We start from the raw sequence: 24,797 nt of genomic DNA on the forward strand, positions 1-24,797 counted from the left end.
GTAACCCATCAGAGTTCTAAAGAAGAAAGCTTATTTAATTTTTATATCACCTTTGATTCTTGATTAGAAGGAGACTGTTAGCTTCTTGGTGATAGTGCATATATTGTCTTATAAGTACAAAAATACCAGGTTCTCAGTTTAATTCAAGATAGCACTGCATTAAAGTAAACCAGGTCTTAAATTTCATAGTGGCCTTCAAAAGTTATTTGTATTTTCTGAGATTTGATATTATTATCTCTCTTAAAAAACAATAAGTAATAAATAAATACAAAGAAAAAAATAAGCTACTGCAATTTTGATGGCTGGCAGTCCAACACAAAGACAAATATCTCTTCCACCAAAGCAGGAAGACACCAACTTACCCTGTCATGAAGAGTCCAACCCACATATTTCAGGTAACTGTCGTTTAGGAAGGCATCACTATACATTTTCATCCATACTCCAATTTCTTCAATACAGATGGCTCGGATTTCAGCAATTGCATCACTGGATGGGGCAGAGAAAGACAAACCTGAATTATACAGAGACCTGGAATATATTCCAACTAATTTTCAACAAACATAAATTGTGCTCTTTCCTTTGTTGGGACAGGGTCTGGTGTATTCAAGTCTGGACTTTTAATCACTACATAGCTGAGGATGATCCTGAACCTCTGGTCCTCATGCCTTTACCTCCCAAGTGCAGGGATTACAAGCATGGGCTGTGATCACATGTGGTTTTACTCAGTGCTGGAGATTGAACCGAGGACTTCCTAAGGGTAGGAAAGCTCTATATTGACTGGGATACACTTCCAGTCCAATATAAACATTTCCTTAAAAATTTAATAATTATATTTATTGAATTTGCTTTTGGAGGGGCTGTACATATGGTGTGGCAAGAGTGTGGAGGCCAGAGAACAATTTACAAGAGTCAGTTTTCTTCCTCTGAAATACAGGTTTAAGGGATTGAACTCAGAATGTCAGGCTTGGCCTCAAGTGCCTCCAAGTGAGGCACCTCACCAGCCCAACATAAATATTCTGAATACTGTTTATACCCGCATTGAAAAAGGTCTCCAACATAAATTTCTTGTCATAAAACCCTAGCATATCTGGCCCTAACAGACTATCTTCATGGAGCAGGAATGGCAATTAGAGCTTTCTGACAACATCACAACTACTGTTAAATAGTCTGATGAAACAACAACAACAACAACAAAAACTCAAAACAAAAAACAACATGCCAAAATAGAGTAGAGTTCAAAACTATTTCTCTAAATACCCATTAACTATTATAGGCTTGCATAATATTTAATGAATTGAAGAAATTCATTTTTATGACCACCACAATCCATTTTACAAGGCAAAACCATATAGAAGCCAATTATTTGGGATTACTTGATAAAGGCTGGAGAAATTGTAGGCTTAGATTTTTCTTCCAGAAAAACATCACGTGGCCTCTCAAAAGGCAGCATGTGATACAACTGAGTCTTCACAGAAATCAGAAACTTCCACCTCAAGTAAAGGAACTATCTGCTTCTCTAGAGCACCTAGGTTTGATGCCTACACAGGGAGTTTCACAACCATCTGTAACTTTGGAGGTCAGGATGCCTCCTTCTGGACATTGTGGGCACTGCACTTGCCTGGTGCACAAAGATTAGACAAAACATATCCCACATATAATAACAATAACAATAACAGTAGTAGTAGTAGTAGTAGTAGTAGTAGTAATAGCAGTAGCAAAATAATTTACAAAGCCAAATTGAGACATTTATTGAGTAGTAAGGAAATGGGTAGTTTACTTTGTACTTCTATAAAATAAATCACATCATTTCATTCAAACCACAGGTCTTTTATTATTACTTAATTCATGTTTTAGGTTGAACAATGGAGAATCATTCACTTTAGTTACTATGAAAATTAGCTGAAGAAAACCCATGAATTTTAGAATTCTACCCACTACCCTCATATCAGGCATATCACAGTATGGTTGTCCTGGAATGATTTCCCTATTCTCAAAAAATAAACTACTTAAAAAAAAAACCAAGGTTATTAGCCCTAACTTGTATGTATGTATGTATGTATGTATGTATGTATGTATGTATGTATGTATGTATGTATGTGTATATATATATATATACACACACACACACATACACACACACACACACACACACACACACACACACACACACACACACACACGGGGAATAGTGATGCAAGGCTTTAATCGCTGCACTCAATAGGCAGAGGCAGGTGGATCTCTTTAAGTTTGAGGCCAGCCAATTTCAGAGTGAGTTCCAGTGCAGTTATGTCTACAGAGAGAAACTGTCTCAAACACAAAAGTATGTGTATTCTTTCAATATATCTACATGTGTGTGTGTGTGTATATATGAGAAAATAATTTGAATACTAAATCTTTTAGAGTTCAATTAAAATTTAAGGTTTCCTATTTACTACCTATGTTTAAGTAACATTAATTCTTTAACAAGGTATACTGTTCACTAAAATTAAAGGGAAAACTCAGCTGTAACTTTGCATTAAGGCACCTCTTACTTTTTGCAATTTTCCTGCCACCACCAAGTGCTAGGATTAGAGGTGTGTGTCACCACACCCAGGTAAATTATTCCTTTTTAAGCAAGGTATCACTGTATTCCATGGGTCGCAAACTCATGACAATCTTTCTGCCTCAGTCTCTCAAGCGTAGCAAAGCAGGTTTTTAAAGTGTGTTCTGGTGATCAGGCTCAGGTCCTCAGGCTCATGCAGCAGACTCGTACAGCTGCTAAACTATCCACCAACACTTTTGTGGTGTTTTCAAAGTATGTCCACCAACTTGCTAATGGTTTCTCTGGTGTCCCTTTGTTTATCTTTTCTTAAATATGGGTACTTTCCTAAATAACTCAACAGTGATGAATATAACATGGTTAAAATGAAGTTTTGATTCCAGAAACTAAGTAAAAAGAGATAGTGTGAGAATTTTGTTATCTCTTACACAATGATCTCTTGGGGGGAACCACTTGCCGTATTGATAGCACTCAGGGTACCCTATGGGGAGTTCTGTGGAATGTGCAGTTGAGGCCTTCCGCCATTAACTTAAGCTGAGGTTCAGCCAGGACTGCTGTTTGAACAATGTTTCATAATTGTAAATTTTATTTTGAATATAAATTGAAATATTAATAATGTACTGTGAAATGTTTACACACACACACACACACACACACACACACACACACACCCCAAATATTTACCATGTCTTTATGGCAAAAAGTTTCAAAATACTTCCCCTTTCCTTTTGCCTGCTCTATTCTCCTCTTTCCTGGCCCTGCTTTTCTTTTGTATGTTAGGGGTGGAGGGCTTCTTTAGATAGTAAAAAAAGGTTCTTACTAGGCATCCCAGAATGGTTCAAACCCACAAAACTGTTGCTTTATCCCTATGAATTCTGTGATTACAGGCATGCAACACCACAATGACCGGAAGTAATGTCCTCTAACTTTGTCAAATGTATATTAGTATTGTTATGTACAGCCAATCAAATAACCAGAAATATCTAGTTAGGCCACTTCCTAATTCCTAATCTATACAAACTATGACATTATAATAGCTCCCTTATTATACTGAGTTTAGGAATGATTTGATATATTAATTATTATTAAGGACTTTAACCATCAACCTAATAATAACCAACTATCATATTGTTGTGTCCAAAAACCAGTTCTCTTTAGTTCAAATGCATCAACACCTACATTACTGTCGTGACCCCGTGCCTGTGATATCATCAGTATGATTATGTATATTGATTATTCTTTCACATTTAAGTGAAATGTCACTTCTATGATTACTGAGATATATGTCTTAGTTAGAGTTTCTTTTGCTATGATAAAATACAGACCAAAAGCAACGTGGGGAGGAACACATTTCACCTTACAGAGTGTAGGCCATCATCTAGGCAGCCTAGCTAAGGGATACGAAGGCCATGAAAAATGTTGCTTACTGCCCGCTTCCTTATACAACTCACAACACCTGCCAGGGATGGGCCTGCTTAGCCAAGAAAATGCCCTACAGACCTGCCTACAGGCCAACCCTACAGAGGCATTTCTCAGTTCAGATTTCTCCTCCCAAGTAACTCTTAAACTTATATCAAGTTAACATAAAACTAGCTAGCGAGGAAAAAATACTATAACTAAACATCACTTTCTGTCCTCTAAGAATTAATATTATACCTTAGTAGATTGGTTATAAAAGGGTGTAAGAGTTGTTTCTAAATTTTGAGTTGATCACTACTCTTAATAGAAAAATTTTTTTCAGAGTCCTTAGTTTTCATACTAAGATTATTTTGCATGCACAATCTCTATTTCCAATACCTTCATCCCATTCAGATAGGTTGAGTCTAGCTAAGGGTTCTGACAGTGTTATAAACTAAAAAGCAAAAAAGTTATGACATGGAGAATAATAATAACAAAACTTGTAAGACAAGACTAATTTTCCATAGCATTTTGGCACCAGGGCTTTGAAATAAACATCTAAAAATGAATTAAGGATAACCTCTACTTCCAAAATTAAACAAAGGACACTACAAAAGGAAAAGTCTGGTATAATTATATTAATGTTTGGTTTTATTTCTATTTTATAGTATAAAATGATCATGTTGGTTTCTATGGTTAAGAAAAAAACCTCACCTAATTAACTTACTGTATTAACAATCTGAGTGTCTGTGTGGAAAGGGGGCATGAGCCTTTAATATCTGTATTTAGATTGTTTTCTTAACAAATAAGAATTTAATATTTTCTGCTTACAATACAATAAAAATGAATTCCAGTTGATATTTTACAAAGCTTCTTGCAATACTCTGCCCAGTAGCATCCTTTCCAGAAATTAGAGCAAACTTAAATGACTGCAATACAAAATTTGGGGAAAACTAAACTAACATGGAGGTACCAGTAGAATTATTATTCATATTGGAGAAACATCAAGATCTCTAAAACTATTAACTTTGTATGTTGACAAACTACTATATGAAATGCAGCATAAAATGAATTCCTATCTCAATCCTATGTAAAATTTTTTCTAACAATTTTCCCCTAAAATAGAAAAACTACAGCAAAATGGTGTGTGTGTGTGTGTGTGTGTGTGTGTGTGTGTGTGTGTGTGTGTGTATGTATGTAGGCGTGGATGGTTAAAATGAAATCAGGCAAAATAAACATCTAATGAAGCTGCTAAAAAAATCACATCAATGCTGAGATGAATTACGGGAGGCTTCTGAGAGAAGGCGCTCTATTGCTAAAAGAACAGATAATCTGTTTGATAACTAAATTCAACTCTTACTATTTCAGGTAAACCAGTTATTTGAAATGTATTAAAATATCATACCTTTACGACTATAAACAAAGATATGTAGTATATGTCTTCTTAACCCTGGATAAATATCCAGCCTCCCCCCAAAAGCAATAGGTTCATAAAATTTAAATTACATTATATCTCATTTTTATTGCAGTATGCATTAGTTAAAAAAAGGACAACTTTTAGAAAAATCTAATCTAGTTCTGTGTGAAGAGTCCACTAAGAAGCATAGACATGGTAATGTACTCCTTAAAAATAGCAGGTAGGAGGCTGAGCAGGAAGACCAGTGGCATTCGGGGTTGAGTTCCAAGACAGATGAGGCTTATAAACAAGGTTCTGCCCCAAAAATAAAATAAAAAATAAGCAACGGAGGGCAGAGGGCATACATGATGGAGTCAACGCAGCATAAAAAGAGTCAACATTCCCCCCCCCCCAACACTTGGGGGGAAATACCCTAGCAACCCCCTCCATGGAATAAAAAGCATAGCATAAGCAGGAAGAAAGGTGCTGGATTTCTGTTCAAATAGTCAAGAATCTCTAGCTGGAGACAAGATAACTCCAGAATATATACCAGAGGCAAACAAAACAAAACAAAACAAACAAAAAACAGAAGCAAAACAAAACAAAACACAACCAAACCAAACCAGGGGAGAGCGGGGACTGCTTCTGAAGTGAACTCTGGTTGTCCCTACTTGACTACCTTCCCCTTGGTGGGGAGGCACAGTGACACACAAAGAAAGGAGATGCAGACTATCCAGATGAGACATGATAGTCTGTGATCATATGGTGGGGGAGGAGGTCCCCTTCTGTCACCTAGGGGAGGGGAATAGGGTGAAAGAGGGAGGGAGGGGAACAGAAGATACAAGTGAGGGGATAACAATTGACATGTAATCTGAATAAATTAGTTTTGAAAAATTCATTAAAAGAAGCCCTGAAAATTTATGCAGACCAAAGTGACTAGGGCTTATGTAACATGCTATCAGACTAGAGAGCTGAAGAGACGGAGGAGGACTTGGCGATCTGGAACAGAGCTATGTCAGCTCTTTAGCCATGTATTAAAAGGATGTAAAAACCATTCCCAGAGAAAGAATAGATGGACCAGAGAGAATGATCTTGGAAGAAACCCAGAGTTAGTAATATTTGGGATTTTGCTGACTATATTATACTATATACAGTATTATTTGAGCCTTGGGAAAAATTAGCCACAAACTAAATACTGCTGCTGTTCTTAGCAAACCTTAAAAATTAAACACAACTGATTTCCATAAAGAAAACAATGTATGAAAAGTATGAAATTATCTAGCATGCGTTTAAAAAAACCACAGGAACTGGAATTAAATAAACATAAACCAAAGAAAATTATTAAAAAGAGTGGGGAAAAAACCCATCCAAACAAACAGAAAAAAAATCATACAGAATACCAAACAAACTAGGACATGAAAGCAATTATGACAAAGTTCATATGTTCAAAAACTTTTATGTAAATACAATATACTAAAGCCTATTGAAGAGGAAAAAAAAGTAAGATAAAGAAAACGATACTAAGTAGTATCATAAAAAAGAAAAACCTACTGGTAATGAACAAAGAAAAATACAAAAGTCTAAATGACAGCCAAAATAAAAAGCTAAATTAACTACAAATGCTGTAAGAAAATAATTACAGCAAACTTCTTAGGTGTATCAGGCAAACCAGAGACAGTGGATTTATTCTTCGAAAGGACTCAGAAATTCAAAAATGTTCATCTAGATTTCCACATCAAAAGACAAGATTAGTAATGACACATCTAAGTAAAAAATTCTGCCTCCTATCTCATTCATGAAAAAACAAATGACTATTTTTAAAAATTGGAATTCTATAACATTTTTAGATAAAATAATTTCTTCAAACATCTGAAAGTGCAGTTGTTGTGATATGACTTCCAGGGTTAAATATGCACAGAAACACCATCAGCTGTACTGTACAAGTTGTCGATATAATTGGAACCATATGCTAAATAAATGTTCACATGCACAAAATGTCTGTAAATAAGAATGAAATATATAAAGCATAAAACAAGAGAAGGACCAAAGTATGGCTGGCCTGTAAGAAAAGAGAATACTCAACTGAAACTATCAGTACATGGACGGACCCACATGCTAAATTTAAAGTTTTGTCTGTTTGCTTATTATATTAAGTGCTGGATATCCAAGTTAAAGATTCATATATGCAAAAGAGATTCACATATGCAAAGCAGGTGCTCTGTCACTGACAGTAACCTGAATTTGATTATGGATAGACATTGTTTCAAAAAGTTAAATGAAAACACATTTTAAGTATCAAATGAGAACATGACCACAGTATTTAACCAATAGGAAATCAGAGCAAGATTAGTGAAAAAAATTACAACAAAACAAGGAAATAACTCCAAATTTCACCAATTTTATTCATTATGGTACTGAAATTCAGCCAAAGCTTCCAGAAGAACAAATAAAAAACATCCAATTAGAAAATAATTTCTCATAGTTTGCAGATGACATATTATACATAGAAACCTCAAAGATTCCGCCAGAAAACTGTGAGAATAAATGAACTTGGCGAATTACAGGACATAAAGCAACATATAAAAACAAGTAGCACCCTAATACAGTAATAGTAAACGGTCTGAAATTGAGCTCAAGATAGCAATCTCACTTACAATTCCATAAAACTAATAACATACCTAGGAATAAAACTAATGAAAAGGGTAATTGTTTTCTATAGTAACATCTATAAAAACACCAGTGAAAAACATTCAAATAAGATCCTTGGCCATCCCAGTATTCCAAAGCATTACTCTGTATTTTTCCCTGGGATGTTGTGTGTATGCGGGCATGTGAGCACCACTGTACACAACACATCAGACAATGTGTGTAGCTGGTTCTTCTTTTATGGGTTCCAGAGATTGGATGTCAGTTGTACAACAAGTGCATTACCTGCAGAGCCATCTCATCAGGCCTGTCTCAGGCTTTATAAGTCTTTAATCTAGTTAAAGTTGGCGATTTCTTGCAGAGTTGAGATAAAAAACAAATAAACAAACACCCTTTCTTACATTTTTCTACACGTGGTTATGTAATATTCCCAATTTATTTACTGAAAAGATCTTCCAATATTTACTAATTGTGGACGATTACTTAGCTGTAAATTCCTAGTTTACTTCTGAACTCTCTGTTCTGTTACAATGGTATGTTTCCTTTTTATACCTGAGTAAGAGCGTAAGCACAAGAGTTTTGAGACAGGTCCCATGGATCCATGACTCCAAAAAGCATAAGAAAAAGAAGAAGGAAAACAGACAAATTGGATTCCACCTAAGTTAAAATATTTTTTACAGCAAAGAAAACAATCAAAGCATAATGAGACAGCCTACAGAATAGAAGACAATAGTTGTAAACTACAAATTTGTTAAGGAGTTAATATCCAGAGTGTTTTAGGTACTCTAAAAGCTTAACATCAAAATAAAATAGAACATATCTTAATAGATGTTTCTTAAGAGAAGGCTTTCATATAGCTAAAAGGAATATGAAAAGGACAAGCCCAATTTCACTAGTCACTCCAAAACTCAGATGACTGATTCACTGGTTCAAATAAGAATAGCTATCAAAATTACTGAAGATAACAAAGTGTAAGACCACTTGTTCACTGTTGAGAAGTAAATAATCATTACAAAAAGCATAATCGGATAATATCAAGTCAGTAATATAGCCAAAAAGGTCATTCAAATAAAGAGGCAGAAATATGGAAAACAATTTTTAGGAACTTGCACTTTAGCTCATAAATTTAAATAATCAGGTTTAGTTACATATATTGACATAAACATATATTAACACTATTTGGGAGGTGGAGACAGAAGATGAGGCCAACCCTATGAAGAGACAGTGAGTTTGAAGCCACACTGGGCCTACATGAGATCTTTTCACTGAAGTATGGAGGTAGATGTGTACATACCCATGTGTACAGTTTTTAAAGTATAAAGGCCTATCACATATAAAATTTTATATAAAACAATCCAAAAGAAATTTCACAAAACCTTAGTTGGATAATCCCACATAGGTAGTTGGATAGGCCCATAAACACACAATTGGTGTTGAAGTCACCAATAAAAATTGTAAGAGTTATAAAGTAAAAAGACTCATATACAATGGAAGACTAAGGCAAATATTTATTAAAGATATCAAAGTGTAGGATGGGAGAAAAGGGACACTCGTTTACTGTTGGGAAGTAAATCAGTGGTCATTACAGAAAGCATAATGGAATAGCATCAAGCCATAACCTCAGTCCTGCGAATGGTGTTGCCCTCATTTAGAATGGATCTTCTCATGGTAATTAAGCTAATAAAAACAATCCTTTACAGATAAGCTGAAAATCAAATTAAAAGCCACAGAAAGACAAATACTGCATTATTTTGCTCATATTTGGAATTGATTTAACCGTAAACAAACAAGTCTAGAAGGTAGTAATGACATTTAAAAGTTTTGGAAGAAAAATTTGAAGATGTGAACCAAGAATTCTTTATGAAGCAAAGCCATTATTCAAAGATGAAGGTGAAATATTGATTTTCTACATAGATGAAACTAAAAATTTGATGATAGCCAACTTGCTTTAAAAGGAACAAAACGGTATTCTTCAAACTCAATAGAAAGATCTTAGAGAATAAACTTAGTAATTAGAAAAATAAAAAGTATCAAAATTTTTAACAAACTATTAATATGAAAGATGGCATAACTTCTTCTCTCTCGCTTTTGCTGAGAAGGGTATGACTGTATACATAGACAACGTAACACTGTACCATGGGGTAATAAAATATACATAGAAAAAAATAACAAAAAGGACCAAAAAGAAGGGGGGGGGGACCAGAAAAGCCTGAATAACACATTTTATTAATTTAAGACAGGGTAATAAGATATAGTTTCTAGTAATTTATGACATATTGAAATACAAACAAAAACAAAAGAAAATGACAGATTTTTAGACTGCATAAAAAGATCAAATATGCCTGCTTATGAGAGACATACTTTATATTGAAATTCATAAAAAAAGGTTGAAAGAATGGTAAAAATAAACTAAACAGAGCAAGAGAAAAGTAGATAGAGAGGATACTTTGTTGTGAGAAAAGAAGAATAATTAATAAGAGACATTTCATAACAAAGAAATTAATGATCAGGAAAATAACAGTATAACATATTCAAATACGTACAAGGAATAATTTACATTAATGAGTAATGGTGGAAAAAATCATAAAACCTACAGTGTTCTGAAATTAAACTGGTTTAATATAAGTCAAAGAAATCATAAGTGAAAATTAGAAAATATTCCATACTAATTAAAGACTATCTATCTATCTATCTATCTATCTATCTATCTATCTATCTACCTATCTATCTATCTATCTATCTATCTATCTATCGCAGAACTCATAGTGTGACATTAAAGCATTGTCTAAGAGAACATTAAGATGAAACAGAGACAGAGATTATAAAACAGAAATATGGAAGAGAAAAAAAAGAAATATAAAAAACAGAGAAAGAGAATATAAAATCCACGAACACTAAGTTTGCACTAAAACTTATTGAAAATGATCAACTAGAACTAAAGGACACATAAGGAAGCAATAGGCAGAAATCAACAAAATGAAAAATAAAGTTAGTGAATCCCTACACCCGTTCATCAACCAAATGGATACACCTTCATTTACACTGACCAAAGCAAACGAAAGTGGACACACACTACCAAACTGGGCACGAATAAAGAGATGTCACTGAGAATCTACGAATCTTAAATAACGGGGAAAAAAAACAGGAGCAAAACTAGAACTTTGAATTTATGCTTCATGGCATTAACACATGAATTACCAAGTTGGACTTGACTGAAACTCTTTACACGAAGAAAAGCCTGGTCTGCTTGGCGTGTCTTCCCACATACATAAGCAATGCAGAAACAAGAGTAGAAGGGAACATTTCACAGTGGATTCTACAAGTCCAGTATTCCAAATAAGTCTTAGGTGCAATATGAATTTTTTGTGCAAACAGCTAAGATCTTTGCTTTGAGCTACTGAAATATGCAAAGGCAGAGGCTTTTCAGGAACTGAGGGTTTGTCTTGGAGAGGACTGTGGAACACTATGATCCCTCTCTCTGGGGCACTCATCTCTTCCTTTCATGTCCCTGCAGCATATTCCAACGTGAGGGCCTCAACATCAAGTTCCCTCATTAAGGGGCCATTAGAAAAGAAAACAACTGACCATAAACTAAAATTTCTAAAAAATATGAGTCAAATGAACTGACTTTTTTTTTTTGCAAATTTATTATCACAGATACTTTATGACAGTAATGGATTCATTACACCCAAGAAAGTACATGTAAAAGAGCTTAACAAACTAGAAGCAAACTCAGAGCCTTAGCACATAAAAACTGATGATAAAACATAATAATTTAACATTTCTCATAATACAAATATGGCCTAATATATAAAAACCAATTAAGATTAATTTTCATGTTAATAAAGAAAAACTCTCCATGATCTCAAAATAGAAACTGAACCATATATGCATTATTAAACACTGAACAAATTAAGACAAATGTCTCATTCTACCAAATATCATATACACTAAACTTAGCTCACTTACTATCCAGTCTTTTTGTTTATGATTTAATTTTGGTTGACATAAAGATTGTTTACTTATCTGACATAATTCTCCATATGTAAAAATGCTTTATTACAATCAAATCATGGAAAATGACATATCCATTATCTTAAATATTTCTTAATTGTAAGAACATTCAAGACTAGGCACAGTGCCACACACCTGTAATTTTAACTTATTTGGAAGCCTGATACAGGAAGATTTAAGACCAGACTGAGTTACCTACGGAATACCTGTCTGAAAAAAAAAACAAATAAATAAACAAGGGGTGTGTTTTCAAACACAGGTGCTAACTACACTCATTCCACGATGCAATATGCACCAAGACTTTCTTTGTGATTGTACACAGTACACACCCTTTCTCTGCATTTACTCCCTGCCTCTCCAACCGTCAGGTAATAACAAGTACTTTCTCTACTTTTATGGCATTGATATTTAAATCAATTTCAAATATAAGCAAAATAATGCAATATGTATCTGTGCCTTGTTAATTTGACTTTCAGCGTATCTGTGAAAGATTTTCTTGATTAGATTACCATGGGAAGATCCATTCTAATGGAGGGCAGCCCCATTCCCTGGACTTGGGTTCCGGACAGCATAAAAAGAAGAAAACCATGGAGTGCTCAGCCTAAATGGCTTGTTTATATTGTACCCCCTCACCCCAAAGCTCAGGAACCATTATGAAAAAGGAGGCAAGGTAAGATTGAAAAAGCCACGTTTCCAGGACAAAAGGGCAAATTAGTGTCTTCTGGACCCAACAACGAAGTTGCCATCATTAACTTACAGCAGCTGTGGTTGACTGCATGTGACCTGCATTAGACAGATTAAGCCTGCCACAAACACCCAAACCTAGCTGAAAACTACTCACAATTGCTAACGGCTCGGAGACTGGAGGATTTCATTAAGGATTTGGCCCCTACTAGGGAGACAATACTCTAGTGGACAGCTCTATCATCAGTGTACAAGAAGCACAAACTGGACTCACTGAACTGATTAATTTTTAAAAGGGGAAGTATGTAGGGTAGAGTCCGGATCTCAGAGGGGAATGATTTTAACAAAATACATTATATGCACATTTGTTTCTCAAAGGATTAATAAAAATTTATTTAGGAAAAACGCTCTCAATGGGTGAGGGGGACCATGTCTTTATTCCCTCCTGCAGAGGCAGGAGGATCTATTTGAGTTCCAGGCCAGCCTGGTCTACATAGTTCAAGGTCAGTAAGGGTAACATAGGGAGACCCCTTCTCAAAGAATCAAAGCAAAGCAAAACCAAACACATTATGGTTGAAGATAAAGTAGAAAGCCAGCTAAGCACAAGGAGTCATTGCTCTCTTCTTTCTGACTATGCACACAATTTGACCAGATGTCCTAAGTTCATGCTGCCTTGACTTCCACACCACAATGGAATGTATCCTATTTATTTACTTATATATTTATTTATTTAAATGTATCCTTAACTATGAACAAAACAAATCTTTCTCAGCTAGCAATACTCTTGTCAATATACTTTATTACAGCAACAGAAAAAGGAACTAGACAGATGCTTGGATTGATTTCATATCCTGGGTACTGAGTATGTTACTAATCTAAATAAGTTATCTTTTTAATATGCCATTCTAAGAATTATAGAATACTCATAGATGACAATATAATGAAGGAAACTAAGCAATCAGCACCCACTGCTCTATCAAATCTTTTGACATTAGTTCTTAAATCATAACTGTGTCACCAGGAATAGAAGGGTTAAGTTGTTCCATCCATAGATAGTGATAGGCACCCTAGACACTACTGATTCTAAAAGGGGACACTGGGAAACCCCAAGTTCCTGGGCTCCACAGAAAATGATAGGTCCCACAGACCTGCTGCTAATCCAGAGGTGCCTTGACTGCCCAGGCTTTTTAGAGAAACCTTGTTCCATGTGACCTCTGAAAATTGACTGGTACACTTGAGACCTCAGTGCTACTAGCAAAACCAGCCCACCTATAAAGATGGAACACAAGGTGCCATTAGAACCCCAGAATTACAGCTGCCAAGGCCACTGAGAAGTTACACGACACTAAATAAAAAATCCAATTCTTCTAAAATCATAGCAATTGACTTAGGCAAAAACCACAGACAAAAATGGTAGATACAAATAAAATCAGAAACTATTAACCTTCTGCAAGTTGAAACACTTGAAGACACTAATTAGTACAAACAATGGCTTTGTTTATTTGTTTCCTGATAAGACACAACTCCACCCCCTACCCAAATCGCAAGACATAAAAGCAAAAACTAACAGGACTATATTAAATAAACCTATCAAAAGAAACAATTCAAGTGGCTGACATACACATTAAAAAATACCATATCAAGGATATACAAACCTACAAGATAAAAATATAGATTGGGAAAACTGGCTATTATAAAAAAAATCTATTCATACAAAAATGCTGGCAATGATGGAGAAAAAGAAAATTTCACATATGCAGATGTAAATTAACACAGCCTTAACAGTGAATATAGTATGGAGGTTCCTTCATACTAAAAATAAATCTACCATATCATCTAATTATTCTCAAAAGACTGAAAATAGATGTACCATGAAATCAACAATATCACTACTCTCCTCTCTCTCTCTCTCTCTCTCTCTCTCTCTCTCTCTCTCTCTCTCTCTCTCTCTGTATTTTTAAGGAAAACACAGAGAGATGTAACACATCCACATACTCTGTGGCAGGGCACACAGTAGCTAAAACATTCAGTCAGCTTAGGTGTATTCTCCATTAAAATAACAACAGAAAATCTAGCCTACAAACATAATGAAATTCAATTGCAAGAAATAAATGGAACTAAAGTGTCTTTATGTTTATTGAAAGAAGCCAAACCAAAATACCTCCACCTGTGGAAGGTTTTTAAAAAGCTGAAGATTAATGTAGAAATAAATTTAAAAATGTGAAATAGAGATATATGGAAGGACGTGACAATTACAAAGGAAAAATGGATTTTACCAGTACATACACTGACTTCATTAATAAGTAAAATTAATCAAGTTAATAAAAAAAATGAAGCTGGGTGTGGTGGTGCACGCCTTTAGTCTTAGCACTCAAGAGGCAGAGGCAGGTGGATCTCTGTGAGTTTGAGTTCAGCCTGGTTTACAAAGTGACTCTAGGACAGCCAGGACTGCTACACAGAGAAACCTAGTCTTGGGAAAAAATTTAAAAATAAAAGTACGAAAAAAAAAAAAGATAAGGCATTTTGAACATTTCAGAAACATAAAAAGACACACTGAACCTATGAATAAAATTACTGTAAATGCTTCAATTCATGGAATCATACAGATGTATACACCTAGGCAGCTGATAAAAATTATTTTGATTGAGACATATTATACTCAAATTGTAAAGAGAATAAGAAAAAGAAAACTTAGAAGGTGGAGAGACAGCTCAGTTGTTCAAAGCAAGTATTGCTCTTTTATAGGACCTGAGTTCAAATTTCACCAATCACACCATATGGCTCTCAACTGCCTAGAACTGTGGTCCAGGGTATTAAAAATCTTTTCCTTGCCTATGTGGGTAATCATACTCACAGACTCAAACACATTCATATATATAACTAAAAATGATTCTTTTTTTTCTAAAAATGATTCTTAAACAAGAAATATTTCTAAAAGCACCAAGAGAAAAATGTAAGAGACTCATCAGCAGACTAAGGACTTTTCAGAAAGGTCATATATAATGGAAGAATGAAGTGATAAATTCAAAGTTCCAAACAATGAGCAAGCAAAAAGCTGCTACTCAACACTAATACACTTGATAAAGCTATCATTTAGAAATAAAAGATAAACAAAAGCTTTTAAAGATAAGCAAATATTGCAATAAATACATCGCTACCAGACTTCAGTATAAAAGTAAATACTGAAGTAAGCCCTAACAGTGGAAATTACTACCATGAAAAATATGAATCTAAAAATCTTACAATAGAGCTAACTGATACATAAAAAAGAAAAGGAAATATTATCAATATGATATAGGAAGACAAGACAGGAAAAAAAAAACAAAGAACATACAAAACAAATAAAGAAAGGAAAAAAAACACGGCAGAATAGACACACCACCAACCTTTAGTGTAAATGGATTAAACTCTTCAAGTGAAAGACAAGACTGGCTGAATGTATTAAACAAACAAACAAACAAACATTCCTCAAGATATGATTATAAAAACAAATCCAGCAACAGTAAAATCACATATTCTGAAGTTAAAGAATAGAAGGCAATACCGTAAGAACAGAAACTAAATGTAAACAGTAGTAGTTACACTTTGATCAAATGAAACAGACAAGTTAAATACTGTAATGAGAAAGATGTTTACTTCCTAATAATAAAGAGACCAACTTAGTAAGGAAAAATAATTTGTTAAATATCTGCATAACCAATACTATATATATGTACACACACACATATATATTTACACAATTACAAAAAGCAAAAATTATAATGAAAGTGAAAATAGACATTAATATAGTAATTGCTGTTGACCTTAACACATCATGTTCATCAAGAAAGACAACATACATCCCCAAGCAAGAAACAATACAGGTTGGAAAGGCCAAACAAAGATCTACAAACATTCCCAAGCAATTAGCAATATATATTCTTCAGTACATTCAATAAGTTGTATGATAAGTCATAAAACAAGTCTGAGAAGACTGAGAACAGGAAATACTGCTAAACTCACAACATGTATCACAACTTGTCAACAATGGAAAAAATTTAAGTAACAAGACAAATTGTAGAAACCATAAAAACATGAAATATAAAATACTGTTTCAATCAGTCAATTAGTGAACAGGGAAGCAAAAAGAAAATAAAAATTAAATATAAAAACAAAAACTATGTTTAAAAAACCCACAGTAATATAGGAAAAGCAACAAAAGTGAAAATCTTAACAGAAATAAACAATTATGTAAGAAAAATTTCAAATAACTTACAGAGTGAATAAAAAGTCAAAAGATAAGGCTGGGTATGGTGGTCATGCCTGTAATTTCACCAACATAGGTTGGCTGAGGCAGGAGAATTGTCACAAGTCAGTGACTACCCTGGGGTGAAGAGTGAGACCAGACTTTAAACAAAAAAAACAGAAGTTAAAAGGGGAAACAACAACAACAACAACACCAAACAAAAAAAAAACCCCGCAAAAATGTGCCAAAACCAATGTTAATAGAAGCAAACAAACAAGCAAACATACAAACAAAACAAACAAAAATCTGAGCAGAAATAAACCGAGGGTTTAAAAATATATCACCTCTATCCTCCAGTTCAATAAAGGGAGAAGTTAAGAGGAACACTCCTTCATTGCTGATGGGAATGCAAACTGGTACAACCACTTTGGAAATCTATCTGGCACTTTCTCAGAAAAATGGGAATAGGGCTTCCTCAAGACTCATCTATTCCACTCCTTGGAATATACCCAGAAAATGCTCTACCACACAACAGGGACATGTGCTCTACCATGTTCATAGCGGCCTTATTCATAATAGCCAGAACCTGGAAACAGACTAAGTGTCCCTCAGTAGAAGAATGGATAAAGAAACTGTGGTACATTTACACTAAGGAATACTACTCAGCTATTAAAAACAAGGAATTCCCGAAATTTGTGGACGAATGGATTGAACCAGAAATGATCATAATGAGTGAGTTCATCCAGAAGCAGAAAGAATCAAATGGTATATACTCACTCATATCTGAACACTAGCCCAAGGGGCATGTCCCATGAAAGTCTTCACTTACCAGGAAAGTGGGACAGAGGGGAGGACATCCTATTGGGACTTTAGGTGAGAGAAACATGGGAGAATGGGGAAATAGAAGGATCCAGAGGGCCCTAGAAACCTACAAGAAGAACATTATGATGGTTGGATCTGGGCCCAAGGGTCCTGCTCGAACTATGACACCAGCCAAGGACAATACGTGTAGTTAACTTCAAACCCTTACCTAGATCTAGCCAATGGACATGACATTCTCCACAATTGAGTGGAAAGTGGGAACTGACTTTCACACGAACTCTGGTGCCCCATATTTGACCACATCCTCTGGATGGGGAGGCCTGGTGGCACTCAGAGGAAGGATAGCAGGCTACCAAGAAGAGACTTGATACCCTATGAGCATATACAGGGGGGAGGAGGTCCCCCTCAGTCAGTCATAGGAGAGGGGAGTAGGGGGAAACAGGAAGGAGAGAGGAATGGGAGAATACAAGGGAGGGGATAACAACTGAAATGTAATATGAATAAATTAATAAAATATTAAAATAAATACAATAAAAATACTATAAATGTGAAAAAAATTAAGGGAGAAATTGAGTTTTTAGCTATTGTGACTATGAGAGTAGTGAACACAGGTATCTGTGCATAAATTCTTTTAGCTAAATGCTAAAGGATATGGTTGCAAGGTATTTCTATTTCTTTTTTTTAAAGATTTATTTATTTATTATATATTCAGTATTCTGCTGCATGTACCCCTGAACTCTGGAAGAGGACACCGGATCTCATTATAGATGGTTGTGAGCCACCATGTAGTTGCTGGGAATTGAACTCAGCACTTCTGGAAGAGCAGTCAGTGCTCTTAATCACTGAGCCATCTCTCCAGCCCCAGTATTTCTATTTCTAATTTTTAAAAAATTGAATCAGCATAAATGTCCATCAATTGATGAATGGATAATGATAATATGGTACACACAAAATGACATTTTAGTCAACTGTTAAGTAAATTCAACTATAAAATGTTTGTTGACTAAATCAGAAAAACTAATAGATTGTGGTAGGGAACCCAGGCCCAGAAGCAGAAATACCACATTCTCTTCATTATATGTAGACTCTAGCTTCCACTCTGCCATTTAATGTGTTTAACTTTGTAAGTCCCTCTGGAAGTAAAAAGGGAACAAAAAGGGGGATGGAGGAATTTTAAGGGAGCAGGGAAAGAAGGACACAGGTAAAGACAAAGTGGAGATAGGGAATACTGGGGGAAAAGCTTTAAACAGATAGGATGGAAAAGATAAGATGGGGAGGATTAACCAAAATGAAAGGGATTTAAAAGAAAACAGATGAGAATTTATTTTTTGATAAACCAATTAAAAAACTTAAGAGTTTGAAGGGAGACATCCTACATGGTTGAAGTCCCACCCTAGTCACTCAACTCCTAGTGTCAGCTGTGAAATACCTCTGTATTTCTGTAGGGGTCGCTGGTCAGGTAGGATGCAGAGACCAAAGCCAAACACTTGATCATGCTGGACATAAGCGGAAGGTAAGACCCTCTTTTAAGGACAACACATGCCCTAATGGGAACATGTAGAGAAATCGAGCTGCACCTGGGCTAGAAGTTTCATCCCTGCTGTACAGCTTTCGCAGTCCTGGAAGGTCTTATGAAGGCTACCAGAGGTGGGGTATGCGAAAGAAGAGCCAGGCAAGAGATATGGCACAGAGGGAGAAGTCAATGGCCTTAACCTCCTATGACCCCTATAAGTTGCATCTACAACCTGTCAGGTAAGATGTGCCCACCTGTACGGATATTGGGGGATCTCTGAATTTAAGGACAGCTTCATATAAAAATATCTACCCCTCATATCTATAAACCTGGTCAAAAATCCATGCTTGGTGATATCATAGGACCTAGGGCAGAAGCTTGACTTTGTAAGATGGACACAGTGCCAAGCTGCTTAATGGAATATTTACATACAAAAATATTTTCTCAGTCTGAAACAAAAAAGCCTGTTTTTGCAGTGAAAAGAAAGAATGTAAAGAGTAACGGCGGACAGGATGTGAAGAGTAAATGACAGATAAGTGTTAATTCAGAACAAAACATCTGAAGCACTACCCCTAAAAATCAGGGATCATCACAGAAGAGGGGGCTGGAAAAGCTGATGCTCCTGTCAACAGGTACACAAGACATGGCTGTGTCAAGTGTCAGCCATTTATGTGGGGTACACTTAGGGAACCCAAAACTTACTGTTGGACTATCAGCTACAAACAGATTCTGAGCGGTGAGGAGTCATTGTTTTCAGTTAGGTACCCACCTCACAGCCCACTAGGCCTAATTTCAGAGTCACAGACAACGCTGGTTAAACTCAGTGCACCACACAACAAAGTAAAAAGCCATAAATGTGGGAAAGAAATTAGAAACCAAAAAGGTGGCCTGATGGAAGTGGAATATAAACAGGGGCAGGTATGTGTGTATAGAATAATCAGAGTGCATATATACATGCATTAAATTGCTAATAAAATGACAAACTTTTCCTTGATTTAAAAAAATACCAAAACAAAAAACCCCACCCAAAAAACCAAAACAACAAAAACAAAACCTCACCTTCCAATTGTATATCAGTAAGTTGGAAAACAGAGATCCTAAATTTCACACTACAAAAAATCAAAAACAAAATATCTAAAAAAAAAAAAAAAGACATAGAAAGTCTAAATAGACCAGTAACAAATAGTCAAATAGTCAAATTTCTTCAGCAAAGAAAGGCTAAAGGCTGAATCACTCCTAATTTCTATCAAACACTTAAAGAAGAAATATCACTTCTTTACAAATTACTAAAAAAGGAAGAACACTTCAAATTACAAATGTATTAAAAAAGTTAAATACACACCAATGTCTCTAATGAACATACATTCAAAAGAATTTAACATTATATTAGTAAACCAAATCAAACTATACATCAGTAAGATTATTTTAGATTTATATATAGCCTGTTTTCTGCTTTCATATTACTAGCAAACCATTTCCTTACCTTAACTCGTTTCCTTCCTCTTGTGAGCTTCTTCCTAGTTTCACAGCCTATACCCATAAACTCTATCCTCTCCTATTTGTTATGGTATGTATGTATGTATGTATGTATGTATGTATGTATGTATGTATGTACGTACGTACATATGTATGTATGTACACATGCATGTTCATATTATACAGCAGGAACTAAATATGAGTAAGAACAGCCAATTTTTGAGATTCTAGGTTTGGATTACATTGCTTAATGTTTCTCAGCTGTATCCAATTTCCTGCAGATCTCATGACTATTTTTCTTTATAAGTCTATTGGGTATAGAGATATGACAGGCTCATTATTCATTTATCTACCTCCAGGTTCAGTCCATGTCCTTGATTTTGTGCACCATAACATGGACATGACAGTGAGAGCATACAGAATCCATTAGCTATACGAGCATGCGTCATAGGGTAGATCTATTTTTTAACTTTTTCCTTCTTTCTTCCTTTTTTTTGGAGACACCTCCATGGTGTTTTCTACAATAACTGTACTAGTTTAGCCTTTCATCAGCAGTAAAGAAAATCTCTCTTTTCCTCATTCCTCACAGAATTTGTTATTCTCCTTTCTTGATTATGAACTTATTCTGACATTTGGATGATGTGAAATATCAAACTAGCTACAACTTGTAGTTCCTTAATTGATAAGAATGTTAAAAACTTTAAAAAATAATTTTGGATTTCCAGTCTTTAAGAACTGTCTATTATATTAGTATAGTTTTTGAATGAAAATTTTATCTTTCATTTCTAAAGTTTTAAAATATAATTTAGATATTAATCTCCACCTGAAATATAGTTCACAAATATTTTCTCTTGTTTTGTAGGCTGTCTGTCCAGCTGGGATTCCTATGCTGTAAATCCCATTCATTAGTTCTTAAGGGTATTTCCTATGCTACTAGAAGTCATATACAGAAAATTTCTTGCTTATACTTGTGTCTTTAAGGGTTTATCCCAAGAAGTTAAAGCATAAGGTAATTTTTCATGTGTTTTTTATTATTTGGGGGAGGGGCTGCAAAGATGCATGTAGGAAGTCAGAGGACAACTTGTGGCTGCTGGTTCTCCTTCCACCTTGTGGGTCGTGGATCAAACTCAGAGCATCAGGCTCAAGTTCAGCTTTTAAATTAAGGGTTCTAAAACAAATATGTCAATGAAGGATTTGAATACTACAGGCAAGACATGGGGTACTCAAAGTACTAACTAACTCTATTTCTTTAGGTCTTTTATACTGAGTTAAAATACTCTAATAAAATAAAATTATCACACACAATGGTGTGTACACATATTAAGGATTTCAATGTTTTAAAAATTAATTGACCAATCATAGACTCAAGGTTTTGAAAATGGTACTTCTATCATCTGAGCTTATATCACATAATATATATGCATATATGTTATTTTAATTCTGTGTAATGTATTTCTTTACTTTAGTATTCCTTGCTTAAGTGATCACCCTAACTAATGTATTTTTCATTACAAGGGTATTCTTTTGTCCTTTGTATTCCCATCTTTACTAAGGTATTTTTAAAAACACAAGTAGATAATCCGGCCATGCAATGAGATCATCTTTAGAAGCAAAGGTAGACCACTAAAATGTATGCAATGTGACGACATTAAAAGGTTTATTACTAGGCCATATAAATTTTATGATCACATTAATTCCTTTTTACATCAGTGAGAATGTAAGTACACAGGATATCTCCAATAGTAATAAATGCTGAGTTAGGAACGGTGCTTGAGCAACAGTGATGACAAATTTCCTCCAAATATTAAATTAGTATATGCAGACAAAACTATTTTTCCAGAATAGAAAAAGTTTTATAGATATACAGACTATGCTATAAATATGCAACAACTGTTTAGGTTTTTAAAAAAATTCTAAATGATTAAAATACCTTACCGGTATCTATGAACAAATATACCCTTAAAAATAGAGTTCATCATATTTTCAATTTCATCTTGATTTTCTTGTAGCTGAAATAAAAAAAAAGAACAATAAAAAAGAAAATTGAAATACTGGTCATTTTATTTGGAATAAATAGTTCCAATTATTTTAAACTACTAATTATTCTCATTCCTAATAGTTATTAACCATTTGCTGACTGTAAAACTGATATCTCAAATTATCAGCAGAGCTTCTGTAGTTTTGCCACACTGGCTTTGGCACCTCTCCTGTCTCTCCATACACACATGCAGAAAAGAACAAGGAAGAGTGTGGTGAACAGTGGTCGACTTTGTATTTCCTTGGATTAATCTATTTTTGGAAACACCCTGCATGTCTACACATCTCTCCAAACCAGGCTTCTGGCCTAGCTAGCCTTTTCTTCAGAGGTCACCCTGATTTACATGGCAGCTGCTGTTTCACACAGCATCATCTTACTACTCCCGTCTGAGTAGCTTGCAACTCAACTAGGCCTAGCTCCCAATTTATGACAAAAAAATAAATAATAGAAATTCTAGCCAACAGTGCTGTAATCCAGCAACAAAACACAACAGTATCAGAGATACACATGTTATGCAACATTACTGGTAAGAGTCACGGTTTAAATTTATTTACTGTGCAAAAGCAACATGACTGCTACCAAATGACATCTTATGTAATATTACCCAATTTTTTCCTGTAATTTTATCTCAAATAATTCAGTTACATAATTAGTTTTATTATGCACATGTAGGTCAGCTGAGTCTACTTTAAATGGGCGTGGTTTACTAGCTTCAGACTATATTTGCAATAATCTAAAACAAAGCCTATTTTACTAATATAATACTGAACGTTCCACGTCAATACAAGGATGATTGTTTTGCAGATAATGTGGAATACAAGAACAGAAAACATAAAATGCAAAAAAAAAAAAAAAAAAAGGTGAGAACATAGTATACTATACATGTTATCAAGACTGTCTGGCTGACTGTGAGGTGGTACTTACCAACAATACAGTAGGTATAATACTATGTGTTGCAATTCTGGGAAAGGGTCAAAATTCAGATTACAGCTTTTATTATTAAATGCTGTTTCCAAACTACTGTAAAATCAAAAATCTTTCAGACCACAAGACCATCTATATAAATAATAAATTATTCAAATTATTATACTTAATAAGTTTGAAAATACGCTTATGATGCATTTATACTATATAAACTAATTCATTGGGGCTATACATTCCAGCCAGTACTATTTAATTAAGCACAATTTCTAGTTTATTTTCCTAATATTTCAAATATGGTATGTATTAATGATAAAAGTATGTTTTGCAAAAAATCTATGTAAGTGGTTGTTTTAACCTCAGTACTTCAGAATGTGATCCAATGGGGAAACATGGTCATAGCAACTGAAATTCCTCCTAAAATGTATTTATATGTGTATATGCCTATATATGTGTGTGCACGCATGTGAATGTGTGTGCATGCATGCTTGCTCGCACACAGATATGGATATGAACTACATATGTGCAGGAGCCTCCAGAGATCAGAAGAGACGTCTGCTTCCCCTGAAGCTGGAGTTAAGGTGACTGCAAGCTACCATGCAGGTGCTGGAATTGAATCCAAGAGCAGACAGTACCCTTAAACTGCTACGCCATCTCTCTAGTCCCAATGTGAAAAATTTAAAGATGGAAGCATATTATAATAGATGGTTGCTGAATTATATACAATGCATCCCATTAGGAAAAGAGTAAAACTGGAGACAAATACATACACAGGAAGACCGTAATGTATAGAATGAAGAGTTATGCTGTTGTAAACCAAAAGTCAGAAGCTAAGAGAAGCCTGGAGCCAATCTGTCCCTCATTGTCTTTGGAGAGCAGGAAAGCACGAGCATATTGACACTTGACTAATAGAAACCTACAATATTTAACGTAGGTTGCTGAATAATGCAGAGCCACTTGAGATCTTAGTAAAGGATATACATAGATCTAAGGGCACATACGGAGAGGGGCAGACTGTGAGAATTCTGACTTAACCAACAGATTCCTCCACTGACAAATCAAACTTTCAATAGACTTAGAAGGTGGTAGCACTGTGGAAAGTGGAACATAATGGATACAGGGCCA

At 34.8% G+C, this 24,797-nt stretch overlaps 1 protein-coding gene across 5 annotated transcripts in view; it reads right to left on the reverse strand.

The window, feature by feature from the left end:
* The window catches only part of STAG1 (STAG1 cohesin complex component), a 311,613-nt gene that overhangs the window by 113,760 nt on the left and 173,056 nt on the right, over window positions 1-24,797 (reverse strand). For all 5 annotated transcript variants that reach the window (XM_084752355.1, XM_084752352.1, XM_084752353.1 and 2 more), the window contains 2 exons: window positions 22,649-22,722; window positions 363-486 (listed from right to left, as the gene is read on the reverse strand). In XM_084752355.1, coding sequence (XP_084608481.1) covers window positions 363-486; window positions 22,649-22,722 — 198 coding nt within the window. The remainder of the gene's footprint in view (window positions 1-362; window positions 487-22,648; window positions 22,723-24,797) is intronic.

The sequence above is a fragment of the Acomys minous genome (assembly GCF_964271855.1).
Source record: "Acomys minous genome assembly, chromosome: 13".
NCBI classification, from domain to species: Eukaryota; Metazoa; Chordata; class Mammalia; order Rodentia; family Muridae; genus Acomys; species Acomys minous.